The following is a 20,169-nucleotide window of genomic DNA, read 5'->3' as shown; positions in this document are numbered from 1 at the left end:
ACCTACCAATTCTGCTGCCATGTGAGTTTGTTCCAGGTTAGCTGATTTTTCATTTTCACTGTTCACCTTAGTTCCCTGACAAAGCGGGGCAGGGGGGGGGGGGATGTTTAACTGAACAATGCTGCTATCACAGGATTTCATTGTGTTATATCCATCATGCTTGTTTCTGGTTTAACACCCCCCAACTGGCCATAACATCTATAGATGTTCAGCAAAATCTGGATACGATTCTGTAACACCTATTGAATAGCATGGATAAGAAGTGCAATTTCGTCTCGCTGCTTCATCCACCATGGGCGGTAGAGTGGTTGAACTAGCACAAAATGCAATTTGGTCAGCTGAAATCCAAATTGCCAGTGAATACCTACTAATGGGAAACACCATGAAGATTGATCTAGAGATGAAAATGAAAACTGTTCAGTCTCTCTCTTCATAATTCCATAAAAAGGTCCAATGGTCAAATTTAATTATTTTTTTTAAATTTTTTTCTCTTTTCTCATACTATTTATACTGTATTACATTACTTTGCATTAATAATTACATACCGACATCTTTGTGTGAATTAAACCGACAGAAATAACCTTACAACATTTCAGTGAGTGCACTACATACATGTTTCATAAACACACAAGCAAGGGTGTGATTAAATTGGGGACTGCCTATAATTCTACATTTATCCCTCCCTTCCCCCCCACACACAGATCTTGAGTTTAGGTACACATTTCCAAAAGAAATCAGTGAAATGAGGTTTGCTATTTAATCCTCTCAGTTCCAATGAAGTGAGACTGTGGGGTACATAGATCAGAATTGTATACCAATTCTATTCTGATCAATAACATGGTTAGAGATTCGAAAACAAGTTGAATCATCTGAATTGGGATACTTTTCAAATTTCTAGATGAGTAAGAAGATATGAACAGATTTTCACTGTCCTGTTTGGCCAAATAGTTCTCTATTTGGCCAAACAGGACACTCCACTCTCCAACCAACTGGCTGCAGGTTCAAATTCAGACACGGATGTTTCTGATTGCCTTTCTGATGGTAGATGAACTTCATAGCTCAGCGTAAGACCACTGTCCTCGCTTGAAGGCCTGAGGTGGCTTGAAAAATTTTCATGTTTGGTCTCTAGAGCAGGGTCTCATAACTATTGCTAAAAAATAAAAAATCTTTAGCCCATGCACATTATTAATGTAGGCTTATAACCTTTCTACAGTGGCAATAAAATTGTACTTATGAATAAAAAAAAAAAAAATAGGAATCTGCTATCAGGCAATCCTTTTGAGCTCATTCCAAATTAGTGATAGGGTGAATAAACTTATGTGAACTGAATCATGTTTTTAGAAAGCATTATTATGCATGAAGATGTTACTACTATTGGAAAAATAAAAGTAACATCAATTAGTGTGATCTGCAACACTAGCTTCATCGTCAGTAATAATCCTTAAAAAGCATTATTCCTGCACATTCTAGGAAAGCTTGTTAGTAGATCCATTTAAACATAACTATATTGCATTATATTCACAGTTCAGTAAAATATTTAATCTAGTCATATTAAAAATAAATTTAACGATTAAATTTTTATCTTATACAAAATGTTATAACCTGTAAAGCTTTCTAGATGAACTTATTTTGGCTATGTAATTTGTAATTTATATTTTTTAAAAAGTCTAAATTTTTATATTTTTTTAATTTCCATTCAAATATTATAATGTTAGCCTTCATAATCATACAACAAAACTCAGTTTGCTCATCTTGCATTTCTAATTAAGAAAGGATTTGAATTTCTCTGGGGAAGGAATTAGTTAAGAATTAACTATTGCTGCTAATGAATAAAATTATCAACAGCCGTTTTTACATCTTTTAATAATTATAGGTCCTACTGATTATATTTTTACATAATACAAACCAAAATGGTTTCATTTTCACTCATCTATGCTGAGATATAAAACAGCCTATTTCTTACGACTTTCCTTACAGGCTATAACATATCGTTGTGCCACAGTGAGAGGTGGTGAGTAGCCATCTGAATATGATGAATCTTCAAATAAAACTTGATAATCTCCTTGTGGACCAGACGGTGGTTCATGAACTACAGCACGATAGAAACATGTTGTCTGTGGATATAATGCCATAATCAATGTGCCTTTTGAAAATAATGCTTCGGGATCAGTTTCAGGATGGGCTCTCATTAAAGGCAAGGGCATTACCCTTCGTCGGCTAAGAATATGCCTTTCTTTTTGTTCTTCATCAATGTCATCAACTTCATATTTATTTGTATTATGATTATAATGAACAACTTCTGCTAATATCCAATTTTCATCACCATCTGAGCCTTTTACTAGTGCTGCTACCATATCACCAACCTATTAAAAAAAAGTGGAACATTTATTATAGGGAAGGATGTTATAACACACACAAGAATGCATTCAAAATAAATGCAGATATTCATTATGGTAGTAAAATATAAAGCATATAAAGTTTCTTCTCTTAAAAATGGTCTTACATTAATACTATGATTGTGTAGTTTAGTTTATCTTGGGTTTGCTATGCATTGCTTATACGCTGTTTTGAAATGCTTCAAGAGCCATTTTAAAAACTTTTTCTTGAAACATTATGCAATTATACAGAGAAAATTTTAGTTTATCGTAGTAGAGAAAACAAACATTTAAAGCTGATAATTAGCTAAATTTAATTAATTATATGGGCCACTACTGCCTTTCCGTGGTGTGGTCTATTTCCACAAAAGGGCTTCTGACACACCCAGTGAACTTTCCAAAAGGATAACCTTCCTAGGAGGAAATGCCAAATAGACGTCCTAGTTGGCATTTCCTCCTACTAGGTGGTAATGATCATTACCCTGTGAACCACCACCCTGCTTATTTGAATGCCTGAAGTGGCAAAGGTTATGTTTGGCATTCACAACATACCAAACATATTAAGGGACCCAGAACATCCTCCATTTTGAAAGTATACCAGTAAAAATGGAGGTACTGCAGGCCAGAACCTCAATAACAAGACAAGAGGTTTCCTGATCAGCTGCAGCATACTCTGCCAGGTCATGCCTGGAGCGGGAGTCTGAGTAGTGGTACGTAGGTGGCACTAATGAGGCCATGTTATGGAAAGGAGACTGCTGCTCTATGTATAGGTGTAATATTCAAAATTATTTCCTCTCACTGCATGTTGCCACTCTTCATATAACAATAAAAAAATTAAACAGATGACTGTAATAAAAACCTATAATACAACTACAACAGTGCTATGTGAGGATTGTGTTAAAAAAAAACACAACACCAAATAAACTGTCTGTGGTACACCTTGATGTCTTTGCAGTATATTTTGAGAATACTCTAATAAAGAGGACATAGTATGGATAATACAAATAAAGATCTTAGTGACCACCTAAGCTTTTATTTATATGTGGAGTCAGAAATCCTGCCTCCATGTTCTTTGTGTGCAAACTAAAGCAGATAAGTCTGCAGCATCAAACTATTATGGACTGGATAACCATAAAATAGGGTAATATAAGTCCTTTCCCCTCTTTTGTAATGTTTTGTCAATATAAATAAAGCAGACTTGCCTAGAACACACTTCCAAAAAAAGAAGAGCTTTTGCTATTTTGAGAGCTACAATATACACAAGAGTATCTCTCTCTCACAAACATACACATATACTGAGTAATGTGCATGTATATTGCTAACCCTGATTGAAAGGGTGGATAGTGTATATATTCTCTACGATATAAGGTTCAAATCCCGTTGTAACATGAATGCTTAAGGATTTTCATTGCCCTACAAGACCGATAGCCTGCTTAATGGTGTGGCCTGAATTAACTCAAAAGTAGGATTTCCTGACTATCCAATCCATCAGGCTATGGCTAGCATTAACAACCAAGCAAAAATCCACATTACAGTTAGGGTATATTCTATCACATCATTTGCAAAGTCTGTATTTCTGTATAATAATATAATTGTCACCCCATTATTCCTGAAATCCTTCAGAAAGATTTCTATTCTCATTAATTCAGTTTTGTATTGTATCTCTAACCAATTTGGCGAATAAGTTCATTCGGTTTTCAGAGTGGAATGAAACACATTTTATTTAATATATATAGTACATACTAGTCAGTTGTATATTGACCCTCTTTAACAATGACCTCTTGCCATCTGTCCACCAACTTCATTATGTCGCGTTCATAAAATTCCTGAGATTTACTGGCGAAAAACTGATCCAGGTGTCTTTTGACAGCCTCCTCATTAGCGAAGGTTTTCCCATTCAGAGAATTCTGCAATGATTGGAATAAGTGGTAATCAGAAGGTGCCAGGTCCGGTGAATACGGAGGATGTGGAAAAACATCCCAGCCAAGATGTAACAATTTACTCTGGGTTGTTAACGATGTGTGTGTGTGTGGGGGGGTCTGGCATTGTCGTGGTGAAAGACAACTCCTTTCCGATTTGCCAATTCAGGATGTTTTGTGCTAATTGCACGGGCCAGTTGCGTTAACTGTGAGCAACAGACTGTTGAATCAATCGTTCTGCCTGATGGTAACACCTCGTAGTGAACAACACCTTTATAATCCCACACACAGAGAGAGCATGATCTTTTTTTGGGTGCAATCTCGAGGTTGTTTGCGGCAGTTCGTTCTTGTGTCCCCATGATCTTTCACATACCACGTTATCGTAATATACTAAATTTAGTTTAATCCTTTATCCAAGTGTTTGCAAATAAAGTTTGCGCCTGAAGTATCTTCAGGACTGAGGCAACTCGTAGTAAAGGTGGAACAAGCTCTCATCACTCCTTGTCTCAGTATATCCCATAATGCAAAGCACATCTCCTTGCCAAGCAAGGAGATGTGCTTTGCAAATGGTTTTCAATGCTTGTATGGATATGTTCAGTACTGCAGCAATCTCCCGCACTGTTTGTGATGGATTTTTGTCGAAGATATCATTCACAACACTCAAATCAACCTCGGTCGGGTGACCAGCGCATCACTGACGTCGAAATCTCCAGAACAGAATTTGGCAAACCACTTTTGGCATATGTGTTCTGTTAAGCACCATCCTCATATATACTGCATATTTTTTTTATGGGCCTCCGCAGCTTGTTTGCCTTTTTTGAAATAAAAAAGCAAAATATGCCAGCAATGTACGTTATTTCCTTCCATTTCTAAAAATATGCTACACACACGCAACTGAAGTAGGCTGAACGAAAATTCACTGAAAGGTTATGTGAAATGTCGCCTTTCAACTGTGCAATAGTTAGGTAGCACAACAATAGTGACAGGCGAAGCAGTGTAAACTTGTACTAACGCATAAACCGAACAAACTTATTTGCCAACCCAATACAAACTGGTTAACTATTGCTGCCACTGATTTTGGATACGTTATGCAAGTGATAGTACCATTTTCCTATCTTTTCTCTATTCAGGAAGAAAAAACAAAAAAAAAAAAATGTTGAACAGTCAAGTCAAGGACACTATTGACCTTTTACAAATTTCTTTAATATACATGGTGATAGCCTATTCACTTTCACAGTTTTATTTTCAGCTGATTTAATATTCCAGCATTCACATTCATCAGCTTTCAGTCTCTCTCTTTTTTAGCTATCATTGTTATGTTCAATGCTATTCTTTATCCTACAATATGAAATACACTGGCAAAATAATCACTGAATATTTCTGTTTCATTCTCAGCTGATGTCACAGTTTGTGTTATCTTTAGCAACTAATAACATCAGTTTTCTATCCCCCCCCCCCAACACACACACACTAGCTACAAAGCTATAAAATTCTCTAGGCTTGTTGCTTAATTTCCTATGTCAGTTTCTTCTCAGCAGGTATATATGCAGACACCTATGAGGTGGTGGGTGGGTGAAAATATGATAAATTGAAAGGGTTAGTCAATACAAGATATAAAAATAGTTACAAGCTTAAGAGGATACTGCAATTTATGTATACTAATGCCTGAAATATCAGGAATAAGATGAGGAGTTTTTATCATTGATTGGTGCAATCTTTGCCAAAAGTTACAGGTATTAAAGAGAATTGACTGACAGTAGATTATGTAGGCATAAAGATAAAATGTCAGGGGTATAGTATTTTCAGGATAGAATGAATAGGAGGAGTATTACTGATGATTTGTAACCAAAAAGATTAGGATATCATCAGGAAGACAGAGATATGAATCTGGTACAAGATATTGTAGAGGTCTATAGGACAAAATATACAGCTACCACCACAGACCATGGGGTGCAAAACATGCATCAGCAAATGGAATTTATTCTCACTAAGATAATTACTTGAAACAGCATGCAATAAAGGGGACAGACTCTGAGTTTGAAACTGTTGGATCTGGTCATAGGATCAGAAGATCTGTCCATAACCAAGATAGTCAGCCACACTGCCTCTGAATAGACATCACTATGTTGTCTTTAACTAGGGAGATTGTCAAACAAGGAAATTATGGTCAAGGGATAGATATTTGAAAGAAGCAATATTGGACCATACACAAGCTCAAGAGGGTAAATCAGCAGTACCATTAAACAGGAAGTGAAAAAAAAAAAAAAAAAAAATGTAGTGGAAGGTATATTTCTTCTCACAGACTGTGATAAGAAATTAGCCATACAAGCCAAAGTAAATTCCAAAGGGTTCTTTTGCTGTGTGCTAAGTAAAAAGAAATATTACAATGGAAGGATAACCTTTACAAGTGCTGATGGAAAGGAGGTGACAGGAACTGATGTGGGGTGAGAGTCAATAAATTGGAAGTAATTAGGATAATGCAAATACAGCTACAGGATTAGATAGGATATCGACTTGTGTATTACAATAATGTGCAAAGGAACTGGCATGCCTCTGACTAGGCTGTTTTAGCTCTGGTAAAGTCATAAAGGAGGCTCCAAGACACAGCAAATTACAGACTAATCAGTATCTTGGCAGTAGTAATAAAGGTACTGGAAAAGTTGCAGGGTCAAAGACAGAACAAAGAGGCAGCATGACTTTGTGAAGAGTAGGTCATGCTTACTTTTCAGAATAGTGACAGTTGAGTTAGATACAGGAAAAAATGAATTTTTTTGTGAAGATGGTTGACATGATACAACATGGAACTACATTACACAGACTGGAGCAACTGGATAAGGATACAAAAATACAGACAGATACCAAAGAATAGTATATGGATAGACAGAATCCAGGAGAAAGCAGGTGACTAGTAGCATGCCACAGGGCTCTGTACTTGAACCACTGCATTTAATTTGTACATCAATAATATAGGAAATGAAGAGAAATAGTGGTTCTGATAATGTAAAATTACATAGTATAATAGTCAAAGCAATGTGGAAAGCCTGCAGAATTATTATTATTTATATGGGTACTTCACGTAGCCAAAAGACTCATCGTGAGAGATCCATTAACACAATACCTATCACATATCTTAAATTTATTCATTGTTTGGGTGCTTACCACCACCTCTAGCAATCCATTCCACTCATTCACCACTCTCCAAGTGAAGATTCTAGTCCGTACACCCTTACTAATCACACTCTTAGACAACTTCCAAATGTGACCACTTGTTTTCCCCCCTACTTCCCATGTATTGAAAAATTTATTTTGTGTCAATTATAGAATCCCTTCAGCAACTTATAAGTTTCTATCATATCCCCTCTCCTCTCCTTATCAGCTAAACCGACCCTCAATCTATCCTCATAGAAATCTTCCACAGACCTGTCACCAGCTTGATCATTCATCTCTAAATCCTCTCCCCATCCCCAAGAGACACAGGTGATCAAATCTGTGTATGGTAGTCATCATGTGGCTTAATCATAGTCTTATAAATAGCGATAATAATATCCCCTTCTTTACATGTCATCACGTTCTTCAGCATTCAAGTAATCCTCTGAGCTATTTTGCCAACTTTTGCAATATGTCCTCTGAATTTCAAATCTCTATTCACCATCACTTCCAGATCCCTAGCCTCATCAATTTCCTATAAACTAGTACTATCAATATGATATGAAGTACGTAATTTTTCATCCTGAAGTGCAGTGTCTTACATTTTACAACTTGTACAACTTTACAACTGTTGTCCATTGCTCACACTGCCAATTTATTAAATCATCCTGTTATGATATCTAAATCACCTTTATAAACTATTGCTCTCACTAGTTTTGCATCATCAGCAAACAACTGAATATCCTCTTCAAATCTTTTGCTATATCATAAATGTACAAATTAAATAGTAGTCTTAGTACAAGCCCTGGAGCACTCTACTAATCACCCTCATTTGCCTTGATTCCACTCCACCATACACCACCCTCTGATGTCTAAACCCCCCTCCCCATATCCATTCCCATTTGCTTCAACTTATGTAACAGTTTTCCATATAGTATTCTGTCAAACGCTTTTGCAAAGTCCAGCAGTATCATAGTATAGCCATTTCCTTTATCCAATTCTGCCATCAACTTATTATAAAATTACTGTGAATAAATTACTGAGGCAGGATTTATTTTTTACAAAGCTATGCTGCCCCCGATAGAGCATCATATTCCAATCCACTCATCCCTGAAAACTTTTCCAATATATTAATATTGGAAAAATATATTAATAAACCACTCCAGAGATACTAAATAGTCTGTAATTTGCTACTTCAGTCTTGGAACCACCTTTATATAATGGAACTACCTTACCCTTGAAACCTTTTCAGTGCTGAGACTTTGATTAAACAACTTTGTCAGAGGCACTGCCAGTTCACTTGCACATGAGTTGACATACCGCCTAGGTCCCCTGCTGTATTCACATTGATAGAGAATGATGTAGCTGAATCATAGATGAACTGGAGGTACTCAATATATTGAAAAATATCAATTTAATTATTTAAATATGCTCACATTACGGACAAAAAATAATGGGTGTCAGCTTAATGTGGAAAAGTGTAAAGTTATGGATTTAGGGATGAAAAAATGCTGTATACTTCACTGATGAAATAGCCCAGGAAATTGATAAAGCTATGGATTTGAGGGAGGGGGAGGTATTAGATAGAGAAGATACTCTAAAAATAGCCAAGGTAGCTCATAGAATTACTTAGATATTGAAGAACATACTAACATGCAGAGATAAGTATGTTATCATTCGTCTTTATTCCTTTATATACAACCACATTTGGATTATTGTGCACAGATCTGGTCTTTTGGATTTCTTAGGGATTAGGAAGTAGTGGAGAGGATCCAAAGGTCAGTTACCAAGATGGTAGTCTGCAGAAGCTCTTTATGAGAATAAATTAAGTGTGTGTGTGTGTGTGTGGTGAGGGGGGGTTATAGAAGTTGGTTGATAGGTGGAAAAGAGAAAAGAGAGGATATGATAGAAATGTTTTACATTAATAAAAGGGTTTAATGAATTCATGCTGAGGTGATTTTTAGCACCTGTCTAGAAGGTCTGTTCTTTTTTTTTTATGGCATGTCAGCATTCAAGGCTATAATGTGCTATGCCAAAGGTAAATTAGCACTAATAGATAACTATATACACTATTTGGAAACAAGCCAACAGACATCCTTATGGGCAAGGTGTATTGTTCCATGTAGCATGTCACGTGTAATATTGTCTTCATCGAATAGCCATTATAAATCGGAGGAATGTGATGCTTCCAAGCCAGTGAAATTGTATGGGTGAAATGGCTGCAAGAAGGGAGCTGATGGAGTTTGAAAGAGGCATGTTCACAAATTGGGTCATCCTGGGTCAACCATCAATGATATCATACTGAGATGGCAGTGCAGGAAGTCAACTGCATATGCTACCTACAGTGGATGACCCACCACACTCATCGAACATGACTGTAGGGTGCTACAAAGGAAAATATGTAAAAACTTCCATTTGTTGGCTGACACATTGGGGAAGTTAAAGGCATTGACTGGAATGTGAATCTGCACAAAAAACATTCAGAACTGAGGCTCACAACATCAGTTTTCATGGTAGGACTGCAATATGAAATCCTATGTTACCCAAACCAACATACAGTGTTGTCTTCAGTGGTGCAAAGTGCATGTGCAGTGGGACATGGAAGCTTGGAAAGCTGTGTTATGGAGAGACGAATCACATTACACCCTCTACCAAGCAGATGGATGGATGTGGGGTGGTGGATGCCAGTGAACATCTCTTACCAGAGTGCATAACTCCAACTATGAAATTTGGAGGTGGTAATGTGATGGTATGGTCCTGTTTTTCCTGGTTTGGTCTCAGACATCTGTTTGTGGTGCCACAAAAAATGAACTCCAAGAGGTATCTGAACAATGCATTGCCTTCTCCTTTGTGGCATTTCTATGGAACTGACCATTGTCTCTTTCAGCAAAACTTTCCAGATGAGTACAAGGCTGCTGCTATAACTGCATCATTTGTGTACATGAACATCACCACACTTGACTGGTCTCCACAGATCCTTGATCACAATCCTATTGAACATGTGTGGGATGAATTTGAGTATCAGGTGAGGTCAAGGGACATCTGTCCTCACAACAGTCCAGGACCTCATTACCTGCCTACAGGAAGAATGGTCTAAAATTCCCATTGATAGCTATTATATGCTTGTGAAAAGTATGCTCCATAGGACTGCTGTAATCATCGCAGCAAAAGGAGGTCCACATCATAGGGTGGATGTCATTTTATACACTGGTATTAAGGATTAATTTTTTGTAAAAATTTAAAATCACAGGGCATCATTAATGCATCATATAGAAGCAGTAGATAAACAATACTCACACTGTCCTTGTCTCTCAACATGGAAGAAATGTGCAAAATGAGTATTATATTACTTATGCAGAGACTAGCAAGAACAACTTCCTCTCTATGATCTCTGCAGACTTTACTACCAAAGTTTAATTTCAGGCTTATGGGTTGTCATTGTTCTTTATATCATGATGTTTGCTGCTAGGAGTAATTTTTGTCTTATTTAAAATAAAGAGCCAAGAGGCATTTTGTCTTATAATCTGCCTGCAATCTGTGTAAGGCAGAGGCATATAATGGTATCTTAGGGAATGAACTAACCTAGTTCCAGCGTCTACTGACCCCCTTATATTCTTTGTTCCTAATGTTGCTTGAGATCCAAAACAGGCAAACATAAATGAAGTCTCCAGATTTGATGAAAGAGATGTTAGATCTGAGTGTGGTGTACCAGGTTTTTCAGAAGCCTGTAGAGAACTTGATGAGTCAGTGTAAATAGTGCATATCTCTAGTAGCTTTATATAATGTAATGAATGGTCTAAGTAGTCAGAGTATTCTGCTCTGTGTGCTTGAGAGAGCTGCTAGCAGACAGAAGAAAAGGATGGAATATTTCCTAACTTGCATAAAGAAGCTTCACCATGGAATGCAGGTATGCCAAGGTGGTGGTATATTAAGAGGCATTCGTGTAATGTTGTCTACAATAATGTCTAGTGCTTCAATAAGTTCTTTTATGTAGTCCAAAGGGGGCATATTGAAGTCTGTCATATTTTGTATAAATTTTGCCAATGTGGGCAAAAAACTTATCTGAGTGGGATGATTTTGCAGGAATTTTGTTTCACAGCATATAGCAAAGACAATTGTTGAAATAAGATTGGTGGTTCATATTCATATGCCTCAGTGTAAAGAGGAACAGAAGATACAGAATGCTTCAGTTGTCTTTCTAATTGCTTGATAGTGGATAGGATCCAACCATAGTAGTTGGATCCTTCTACCCATAGAAGCATACTCTTTCTTGGGTAGAAGCATAGACTTGGGAACTATAATTGAGCCTCAGCTGGATAAATATTTGATAAGAAGTAGAAAAACCTGAAGAATGTTCATTGCTCTCTGGCATTTGTCCTGCAATTGATGTATGTGTGGCAAGAATATTAAATTTATATTGAATATAAGTCCCAAAAACTTTGTTACAACTGATGAAGATTCACCTTCAGCAAAAGTGCATGGAAACATTCTTCTGTGGAGAAAACTTAAGCCCATTGGCAAGTGCCTACATGGAAAACATGGAAAAAAAAATCAGTGGCTTACTGTAACTGTCTTTCTATGACCTTCATATTATAGGAATGACAAAAGATGGTCAAGTGACCTACATAAGAAGAGACTGCTAACAGTAGTAATAGCTGTTCTGTTATCAAGTTTACTTTGACTACAAATAGCACATTAAAACCTTTGTGGTGCTCCTTCCTCTTAGAGAAAGGATCAGGAAATTATGGTTTCCACTTTTACTTGAAAGATTTGGTGAGACAAAGTTTTTGATGAAAAGAGAAAGATTCGCTATGAAAGCTGTATCAGTATGCTAACCCTCAGCTGCATCATATTCTTTTTCCACATCCAAGTAAACTGAAACCAGGTGCTCATTTTTAAGAATGAGTATCTTGAATTGATGTTACTAGTCTAATGAGATGATCTTGTGTTGAATGTTTATAGAAGTCAAATTGTCTTGAGGGAGAAAAAAAAAGTTATCACTCTATAGAAACCATAAAAGACAAATGAGTTAAACTCTTTTTTTGCAGGACTCTGCACAGTAAGTCAGCGGTATTAGAGAATAATCTGCTGGAACATTGGCTCCTTGACTGGCTTTGGAAAGGCAATAATAACTGCTCTTTGCCAGGAATCCAGAAATTCATGTTCACAGAATTTTGTTAAAGAGACAGAGTGGCTGGCTTGTGGAAGATGTGACAGAAGTTTAATTATCTCATAACAGGCGTACCTATTCCCACTGCAGTTGAACAGCTTTGAAGCAAAGCAGCTTTCAGTTCCTGTTGTGAATTGCACCTGTTGTAAGGTTTCAAGCCATTCAAAGTGAACAGAATTTGATGTTCTTCTCCTTTTAAGGGCTAGACACTTGAGGAAGAATTTGGCTTCTCTCTCTCTCTGAGAGTATCTGCAATTGCTTTTAGGTGAGCAAATATACAGAAAAGCCTGGAATATCATCTTTTGCAGATACCACACAACAACAAGCCTAATAGCTTTCAAACATACTTTGGTTTAAGCACTTTTTTTTTGCTATCTGAGTCAAAAGGATACCTGGATTCAATTATCCATCTTTTATACAGATCACCAATGTATTGTTTGCTGATCTGGTTATAGGAAATGTGTAATTGAATACAGGCATCCTTTTAGTTCTGATGGCAAGTATATGGTGCTCAGACCTGAGCACCGTATACTGTCAGGTTTGTTGCTGTAGGGTATCTACAGAAGATAGAACAAGCTTTGTTCTAAGCTTGACTGCTGTGCATTCAGCAATCACAGTTTAGGAAAGGTGGAAAATACTAGATGTTTTTAAGTGTTGTCATAACAGAATTCAGTGCATCAATGATAGGCAGTTTGTTGCAGAATCACATTCTGCCAAGGAAGAGAACGTGATTCAGTCAGCTTGCTCTATTTTCCATCTTGATATTTGTGATGGAATACATGGTTACTCATGTAGAATAATGGATATCACAGGAAAGTGATCACTTACACAGTGGGAAGACAGATGATAAACAGATCATTAAGTCAGTGACTGTATGGTGGCATATGGAAGGAGATGCTACTTCCTGTTTAAGAGAGAGAGAGATTACTGTTATTCACGTACACCACAACTCTTCCCTGGTGTTAATACAAGCACTACACAACAGAGTGTTGTGGCCATTTAAATCCTCCATTAAGTGTGTAATGAGTGGCAACTGCAATATGAGGTCATGAAGATCATCTTGGGAAATATTTGCCCCATATTGTAATAAGAGGTTCCTACTGAGAGGGAGATGCCTCAATATTTGTGCTGAGTAGGACTCTGTGGAAAGGAATATGGCTACCCACAAGGATGGCAACTCCATTGCCATCCTGTCCTTGCAGATGATGGTAACATTTCTTAATTTAATACACTCACCAGGCATTAACTCCTGCAGACAAAAACATACTAGCTCATATTTCTGCAGGAGGGTCTCAATGTCATCGTTTTGGCAGAATCCACAAAATTTCCATAGTAGGAAAATTTTCATTATTTTTGGTGGATCTATCTAACTTCCAATGTTGTGAAGTCTTGTTTTATTGGCCTTAGATTTTTTCTTTTTTGGAGAACTATAGAGGGCCAGTGTCTATGTCTATTCCTTCTCAGGAAAACATCCAAGACAATTTCAAATTCAACTTCATCCAGGACACTAGGTACTTTAATGGCTTTATTTTCCTGTGGTGTATGTTGGGGGGGGGGGGGGGAGGTATCCATCCTATCTATTAATGGATCTGGATGCATGCCCTTTATTGAGGAGTGCAGTCCATTAATTTTTAACTAGCAGGTTTTTGGTGCAAAGTTTTATTGAAGATCATGCTAAATAGGATTGAGGCCAAAGTTGAGACAGAGATGCCCAAGGAACAAGCAGGTTTTTGGAAAAGTAAGGGCACCAGAGATCAGATCCTTTGCTTTAGACAGATCATAGAAAAATATAAAGAATTTAGACTCCCTCTGGTAATGTTTCTTAGACTACTCTAAAGCACATGTGTAGAGGCTTAAGTGCTGTGAGGACATCATGTTGGAGGCTTAATGGATTTTTTACAACACTCAAAAAGAATTAAAATAGAATTTAATACTTCCTATATTTCGTCCTAGTCACTAGGACATCTACGGGGATTACAAAAACAATTAATGTAACATATACACAAATAACAAACAATACTAAGCCCAACCACGTGGGTGACACTAAAGTCCTATCTAGGTAGAGCACCCTCTAAGGGCAGTAGTAGGTGGCCTGGAATGTAAGGTGGGAACTCTGGTGATGAGTGTTTCCCAAATCTTCGGAAGCTTAATGCAACCGTATTTATTGAGATTTGGTTGGTTTTTGAGAGCTGCTGCTGCTTCTAAGAAAAGTCTCTCTTTCTTGAATTTGCTGTGGTGGAGCATGGTGGTTTTCTTCCATGATACTCTGTGGGTGGTGTCCAAAACATGGTCAGCCAAGCCTGAATGGCCACAGTTGTGTTTGAAGATGTAAGACTTGTGTTCCTCTAGACGGATGGATGCTGATCTGCCTGTCTGTCCAAAGCATGCCAGCTTACAGGAACAGGGTACTTTGTAAACTCCAGGCAGAGAGAGGAGGGAGCTGATCTTTCGTAGAACGGATAAGGGTAGCAAGTTTGCGGTGGGGCTTATATGCTGTGTGTAGGTTGTACTGTTTTAGTATCTTGGCTATTTTTTCGGATGTGCCACGGATGTAGGGTATGGTGATGGCATTTTTAAAATCTTGTTGACAAAAAGGACGGGGAATGGGGGAGGATTTAAAAATGCCATCACCATACCCTACATCCGTGGCACATCCGAAAAAATAGCCAAGATATTAAAACAGTACAACCTACACACAGCATATAAGCCCCACCGCAAACTTGCTACGCTTATCCATTTTACGAAAGATCAGCTCCCTCATCTCTCTCTGCCTGGAGTTTACAAAGTACCCTGTTCCTGTAAGCTGGCGTACTTTGGACAGGCAGGCAGATCAGCATCCATCCGTCTAGAGGAACACAAGTCTTACATCTTCAAACACAACTATGGCCATTCAGGCTTGGCTGACCATGTTTTGGACACCACCCACAGAGTATCATGGAAGAAAACCACCATGCTCCACCACAGCAAATTCAAGAAAGAGAGACTTTTCTTAGAAGCAGCAGCTCTCAAAAACCAACCAAATCTCAATAAATACGGTTGCATTAAGCTTCCGAAGATTTGGGAAACACTCATCACCAGAGTTCCCACCTTACATTCCAGGCCACCTATGACTGCCCTTAGAGGGCGCTCTACCTAGATAGGACTTTAGTGTCACCCACGTGGTTGGGCTTAGTATTGTTTGTTATTTGTGTATATGTTACATTAATTGTTTTTGTAATCCCCGTAGATGTCCTAGTGACTAGGATGAAATATAGGAAGTATTAAATTCTATTTTAATTCTTTTTGAGTGTTGTAAAAAATCCATTCAGCCTCCAACATGAACTACTCTAAAGCTTTTGACTGTGTATTCATGTGAAACTGTGGGATGTGATGAAAAGAATGGGTTTTCCTCAACATACTATCACATTGAGAGCCAACTTGTACAGGAAGCAAGAAGCCACGGTAAGAACAGGTGTTGGATTGACTGATTGACTTTGTTGGAAAAGAAGTTGGGCAAGGATGTTTACTTTCTCCTCACTTGTTTAATATATATGTGGAGGACATCATGCATGAAGCATTGGATAAGCTCAAGACAGGAATTAGGATAGATGTTAGATCGATCAGTAATCTGAGGTATGCTGATGACACTGTACTCCTCTGTAACAACAAGGAAGAACTAGGGCAAATTCTTGATAAAGTTAACAAGATCAGTAATAACAGAGGACTTCAACTCAATCCTAGCAAGACAAAGATTATGGTTCTCAAAGGAAATACAAACAGAAAAGTTCTTAAAAAACATGTGTACCTTAATGGAGAAAGAATTGAGGAAATCAGTAAGTTGAAGTATCTGGGATCCATTATTAATGTGAAGAATTGCTGTTCAGAAGACATCAGAAGAAGGTTAGGAATGGTTAAAACAACAGTCAGAGACTTGTCTAAAATCTGGAAGGATGGATCTATCTCCATGGAAACAAAGCTGAGGATTTTGGATGCAGTTGTTAAAGTAAAGAAGGTAAAGTTCCTGGAAAAAGAGGAAGGGGTGGACCATCAATGAGATGGATGGTGTGTGTGTGTGTGTGGAGTGACTGATCTTCAGAGAGTTGAAGTCTCCAAGAAAGCATACAACAGGACTACATGACAAAGCTTGGTGTGGCACATCACCGAGCATTGGAGTGACCATAGAAGAGAGGCATCTGTGGATGCCAAGTGAACATATGGATGGATGGAGGTTTTGGTGTAGTGAGGAATCATTTCCAGCATTTTTTCAGGAGTGAGGACATTATTTTTTTTTCTCTGATTCACTCTACCTTGATTACAAGTATATAATTCATTCAGGGATGATGTAATTGCTAACAAGCAGTACAGTCATGTATGTTAATGTCCTCTTAGATACTTTTTTTTTATTTTTACTGTTACCTTTGGAGCATAAGAGGATTTCCACTAGGTGTTATTGTTGTATACTTCCTCTTTGCCTCCTGTTCAGCTTAGTCTTCATCTATTGAATTTCCTTTTCATCCTTTCCACCTTTGGCATGCTTAGGAGTATGATGGATGTTCTACCTGTTGCAATTAGCACATTTGCATGTTTTGTACTTACACCTTTATTCTCATGTTCTTTGCTGCTACATCAGGCACAAAAACAGCAGTGAGCTACGACATGCAGTCCAAATATGACTATATATTTTTGGCATTTGAAGTAGTGCAATGGGTTTAGGATACTCTGCTTTCACTGATGTTAGAAGTTTCATGGAGTTAAGCATAAGGATGATATTTCTGGTTGGTACTAGGATATTAATCCTAGTATTCTCATACTAAGGTTAATATCCTGCAAATCTCCTCATTTAGGAACATCAAGGAGGTCCCATTCTGATATTGCTCTTAAAGAAAAGTTGTTTTCTGGCTGGTTACCATGATTGGTATTGCTCTGACTGATGTTGCATGAAGAGTTGTTCCAACTGTTTCTGGCAGGTTGTTTCAACAAAAATGTCTAATGAATGGATTCCCCCCCCCTGCCCCACACACAGATTTTGGGGAATTCTGTCAACACTTTTAAAAACTCATTAGATAAACAAGAGTGGCATTTTCCCAATCAGGTGTTCCCCCTGTCATGTGTATAATCAGATTTTTTTTTCTTTCACTTTTATTTTCACTGTTACTTGATGTGCAAATAGTTTCTGTACTGAATTGGGCTTGTTGAGAGGATCCTGATAAACTGGGTCACACACATACATGGACACCCCCTACCTGGAAAGCAGATTGTACTTGGAATACAAGGGCTACCCTGGACTATAGCAAGCCTTAGGTCCTCACTCCAAACCATGTGGAAGGAGACTAACAGTAACATCACTGATCCTTGCAGGGAAGCCCTAGTTGAAGTGGGGGGGGGCAAAGTAGTGTAAGACTACTAGGCTCCAGATTTTCCAGATGTCCATAGATTGCACCACATGACAGCAGGGCAGATCCCAGTGATCTGGAAAGCAGAAGTGAAAAAAGACTTAGGAAAAGTAGAAGTGGGAAGAAGAGTACAGAAAAATATGAAGAAAGGACCATCACTAGGAGGTTCCCTCTACCATGAACAGTGCACCATGTGAAGGAGCAAAAAAAAAAGGGATTATCCTTAGAAATTGAGTAAGATTAAGAAAAAGAGTAAGTAAGTATGATTGCTTTTTGGTGAATGTTCAAGGAGTATTAGGATAAGTATTGTTTAGATAGTCTGAGTCTCCCATGTGTCTTTGGACTACATAGAGATTTCCATGCAATAATAATACTGTATTTAGCTTAATGCAGCTAATGATTATAGCCAATCATCAGTGTTTAGTCTCTGACCATTTAAAAAAATTGTATCTTTGTATGTAAATACCACCATGAAAGGTTGTAAACCTATTATACATTAGTACTATGAGAAGGTCAAGATAATCTGGAAATCCTGTTCTAGAGACCAAACATAGAACTTTGTTTAAACCATTAAACAATAAGTAGGTTGGTGATCTTACGCTGGGAAATGAAATTCATTCACAAATATAGCAATCGAAGCCATGGACTATTGGTTAAAGAATGGAAGTGCCATCCACTACACTAGGAAGCAAATGAATATATATATATATATAAAGGGGGAAAGAGAGAGTGATAAGAGTAGCTTTCAGAAGTTGAGCTATTACCACTACTACTTAGTAGAAAGGCAAAGAGTTGGCATGGAAGCTACACACAGATACTATGACTTTAAAATAAAATAAAATAAAATAAAAACATGATTGGCAATCAATACCAAACTATCCTTGCTTACTTTTATATATGTGTGTGTGTGTGTATATATATATAATTGAAATTAAGTTTGTATCAAAGTGATATAGCAATTAATTATGAGTGGATACTGCAGACATCTTGTGATATGACTTCCCAAGATGTCTGTTGTACCCATTTCCAGTAATTACTATATCATTTCATTGTCTTACCCCCCCTCCCACATTTATATATTGTAATTGATTTTTTTTCCTACCATGTGAATTTTCTACCAAATTCACAAATTTACAATAACATTGTGAATTTGTGAACATTGCATTAATACTTTTTTTGTGTATGCAAGTGCAAAAGAACTGTATTATTATATATAAAGTTTCCTAAGTAGCCTGTGACAAATCACATGGCTTATGGGCAGTTTCTCTTGCACTGGCCTCCATTTTTAATAATAATAAGTAGTGATAAACATAGTAACAGAAATAAGATAAAGGCTGAGAAAGAGAAATAATAATAAAAAAAGGATGCTCAAGAAAGATAAACCTGTTGGTCAATGGGATTATTCATCAGCAGGTTGCATAATTTATATAAATTATAATTAAAATAACTAGAAAAGGAAAGAAAAAAGACAGGAAATATATTAAAAGGAATTGTATGTTAAGTGAAACATGAAAGTTAAAAGTAATACAAGTTACGCAACATTAACTTCCTACCAAGCAATCTTCTGACCAGTGCTTATTTCTGCTTTTGATTTTTGGCTTAATGTAAGTTCCATCAATAACTGTGCATTTAGTTTCTGGACATTGAAGAAAATGGTAATTTAATATCTTTGTATGTAAATACCACCATGAAAGGTTGTAAACCTATTATACATTAGTACTATGAGAAGGTCAAGATAATCTGGAAATTCTGTTCTAGAGACCAAACATAGAGCTTTGTTTAAGCCATTTCAGGACTCCAATAAGCAAGTTGGTGATCTTACACTGGGAAATGAAATTCATTCACAAATATGGGAATAATTTAATATATATATATATATATATATATATATATTGTTGCAATGACTACACACACACATGTGTATGTGTGTAGTCATTTTTAATGCAAATCATCTTTATATTTATAACTTTTAAAAAAAAATTAAATAAGAGTGACTTGTGGTAGTTGAGCTAATACTACAACTTAATAATAGAATGATTAAGAGTATGGATTCCCCACCCAACACATACAAATACCCCTAGAATCCAAAGAAAAACTGAAACCCTAAAAAAAAAAAAAAATAATAATCCATTATTGGCTATTTCCAAAACTTGTATTTGTGTGATCTGTCAAAAGAATGCTTGTTT

At 37.0% G+C, this 20,169-nt stretch overlaps 1 protein-coding gene across 2 annotated transcripts in view; it reads right to left on the bottom strand.

The window, feature by feature from the left end:
* Positions 1–719: 719 nt before the first annotated feature.
* Sgf29 (SAGA-associated factor 29) overlaps positions 720–20,169 on the bottom strand; it is a 124,728-nt gene continuing 105,278 nt past the window's right edge. For both annotated transcript variants that reach the window (XM_090415646.1, XM_090415647.1), the window contains exon 5: positions 720–2,363. In XM_090415646.1, coding sequence (XP_090271772.1) covers positions 1,953–2,363 — 411 coding nt within the window. In that variant the 3' untranslated portion in view covers positions 720–1,952. The remainder of the gene's footprint in view (positions 2,364–20,169) is intronic.

This window comes from Typopeltis vanoorti, chromosome 3 (genome assembly GCF_054136105.1).
Source record: "Typopeltis vanoorti isolate ZY-2024b chromosome 3, IOZ_Tvanoo_1.0, whole genome shotgun sequence".
NCBI classification, from domain to species: domain Eukaryota; kingdom Metazoa; phylum Arthropoda; class Arachnida; order Uropygi; family Thelyphonidae; genus Typopeltis; species Typopeltis vanoorti.
Note: the sequence above shows the minus strand (reverse complement) of the source record. Positions and strands in the feature narration are given on the sequence as shown.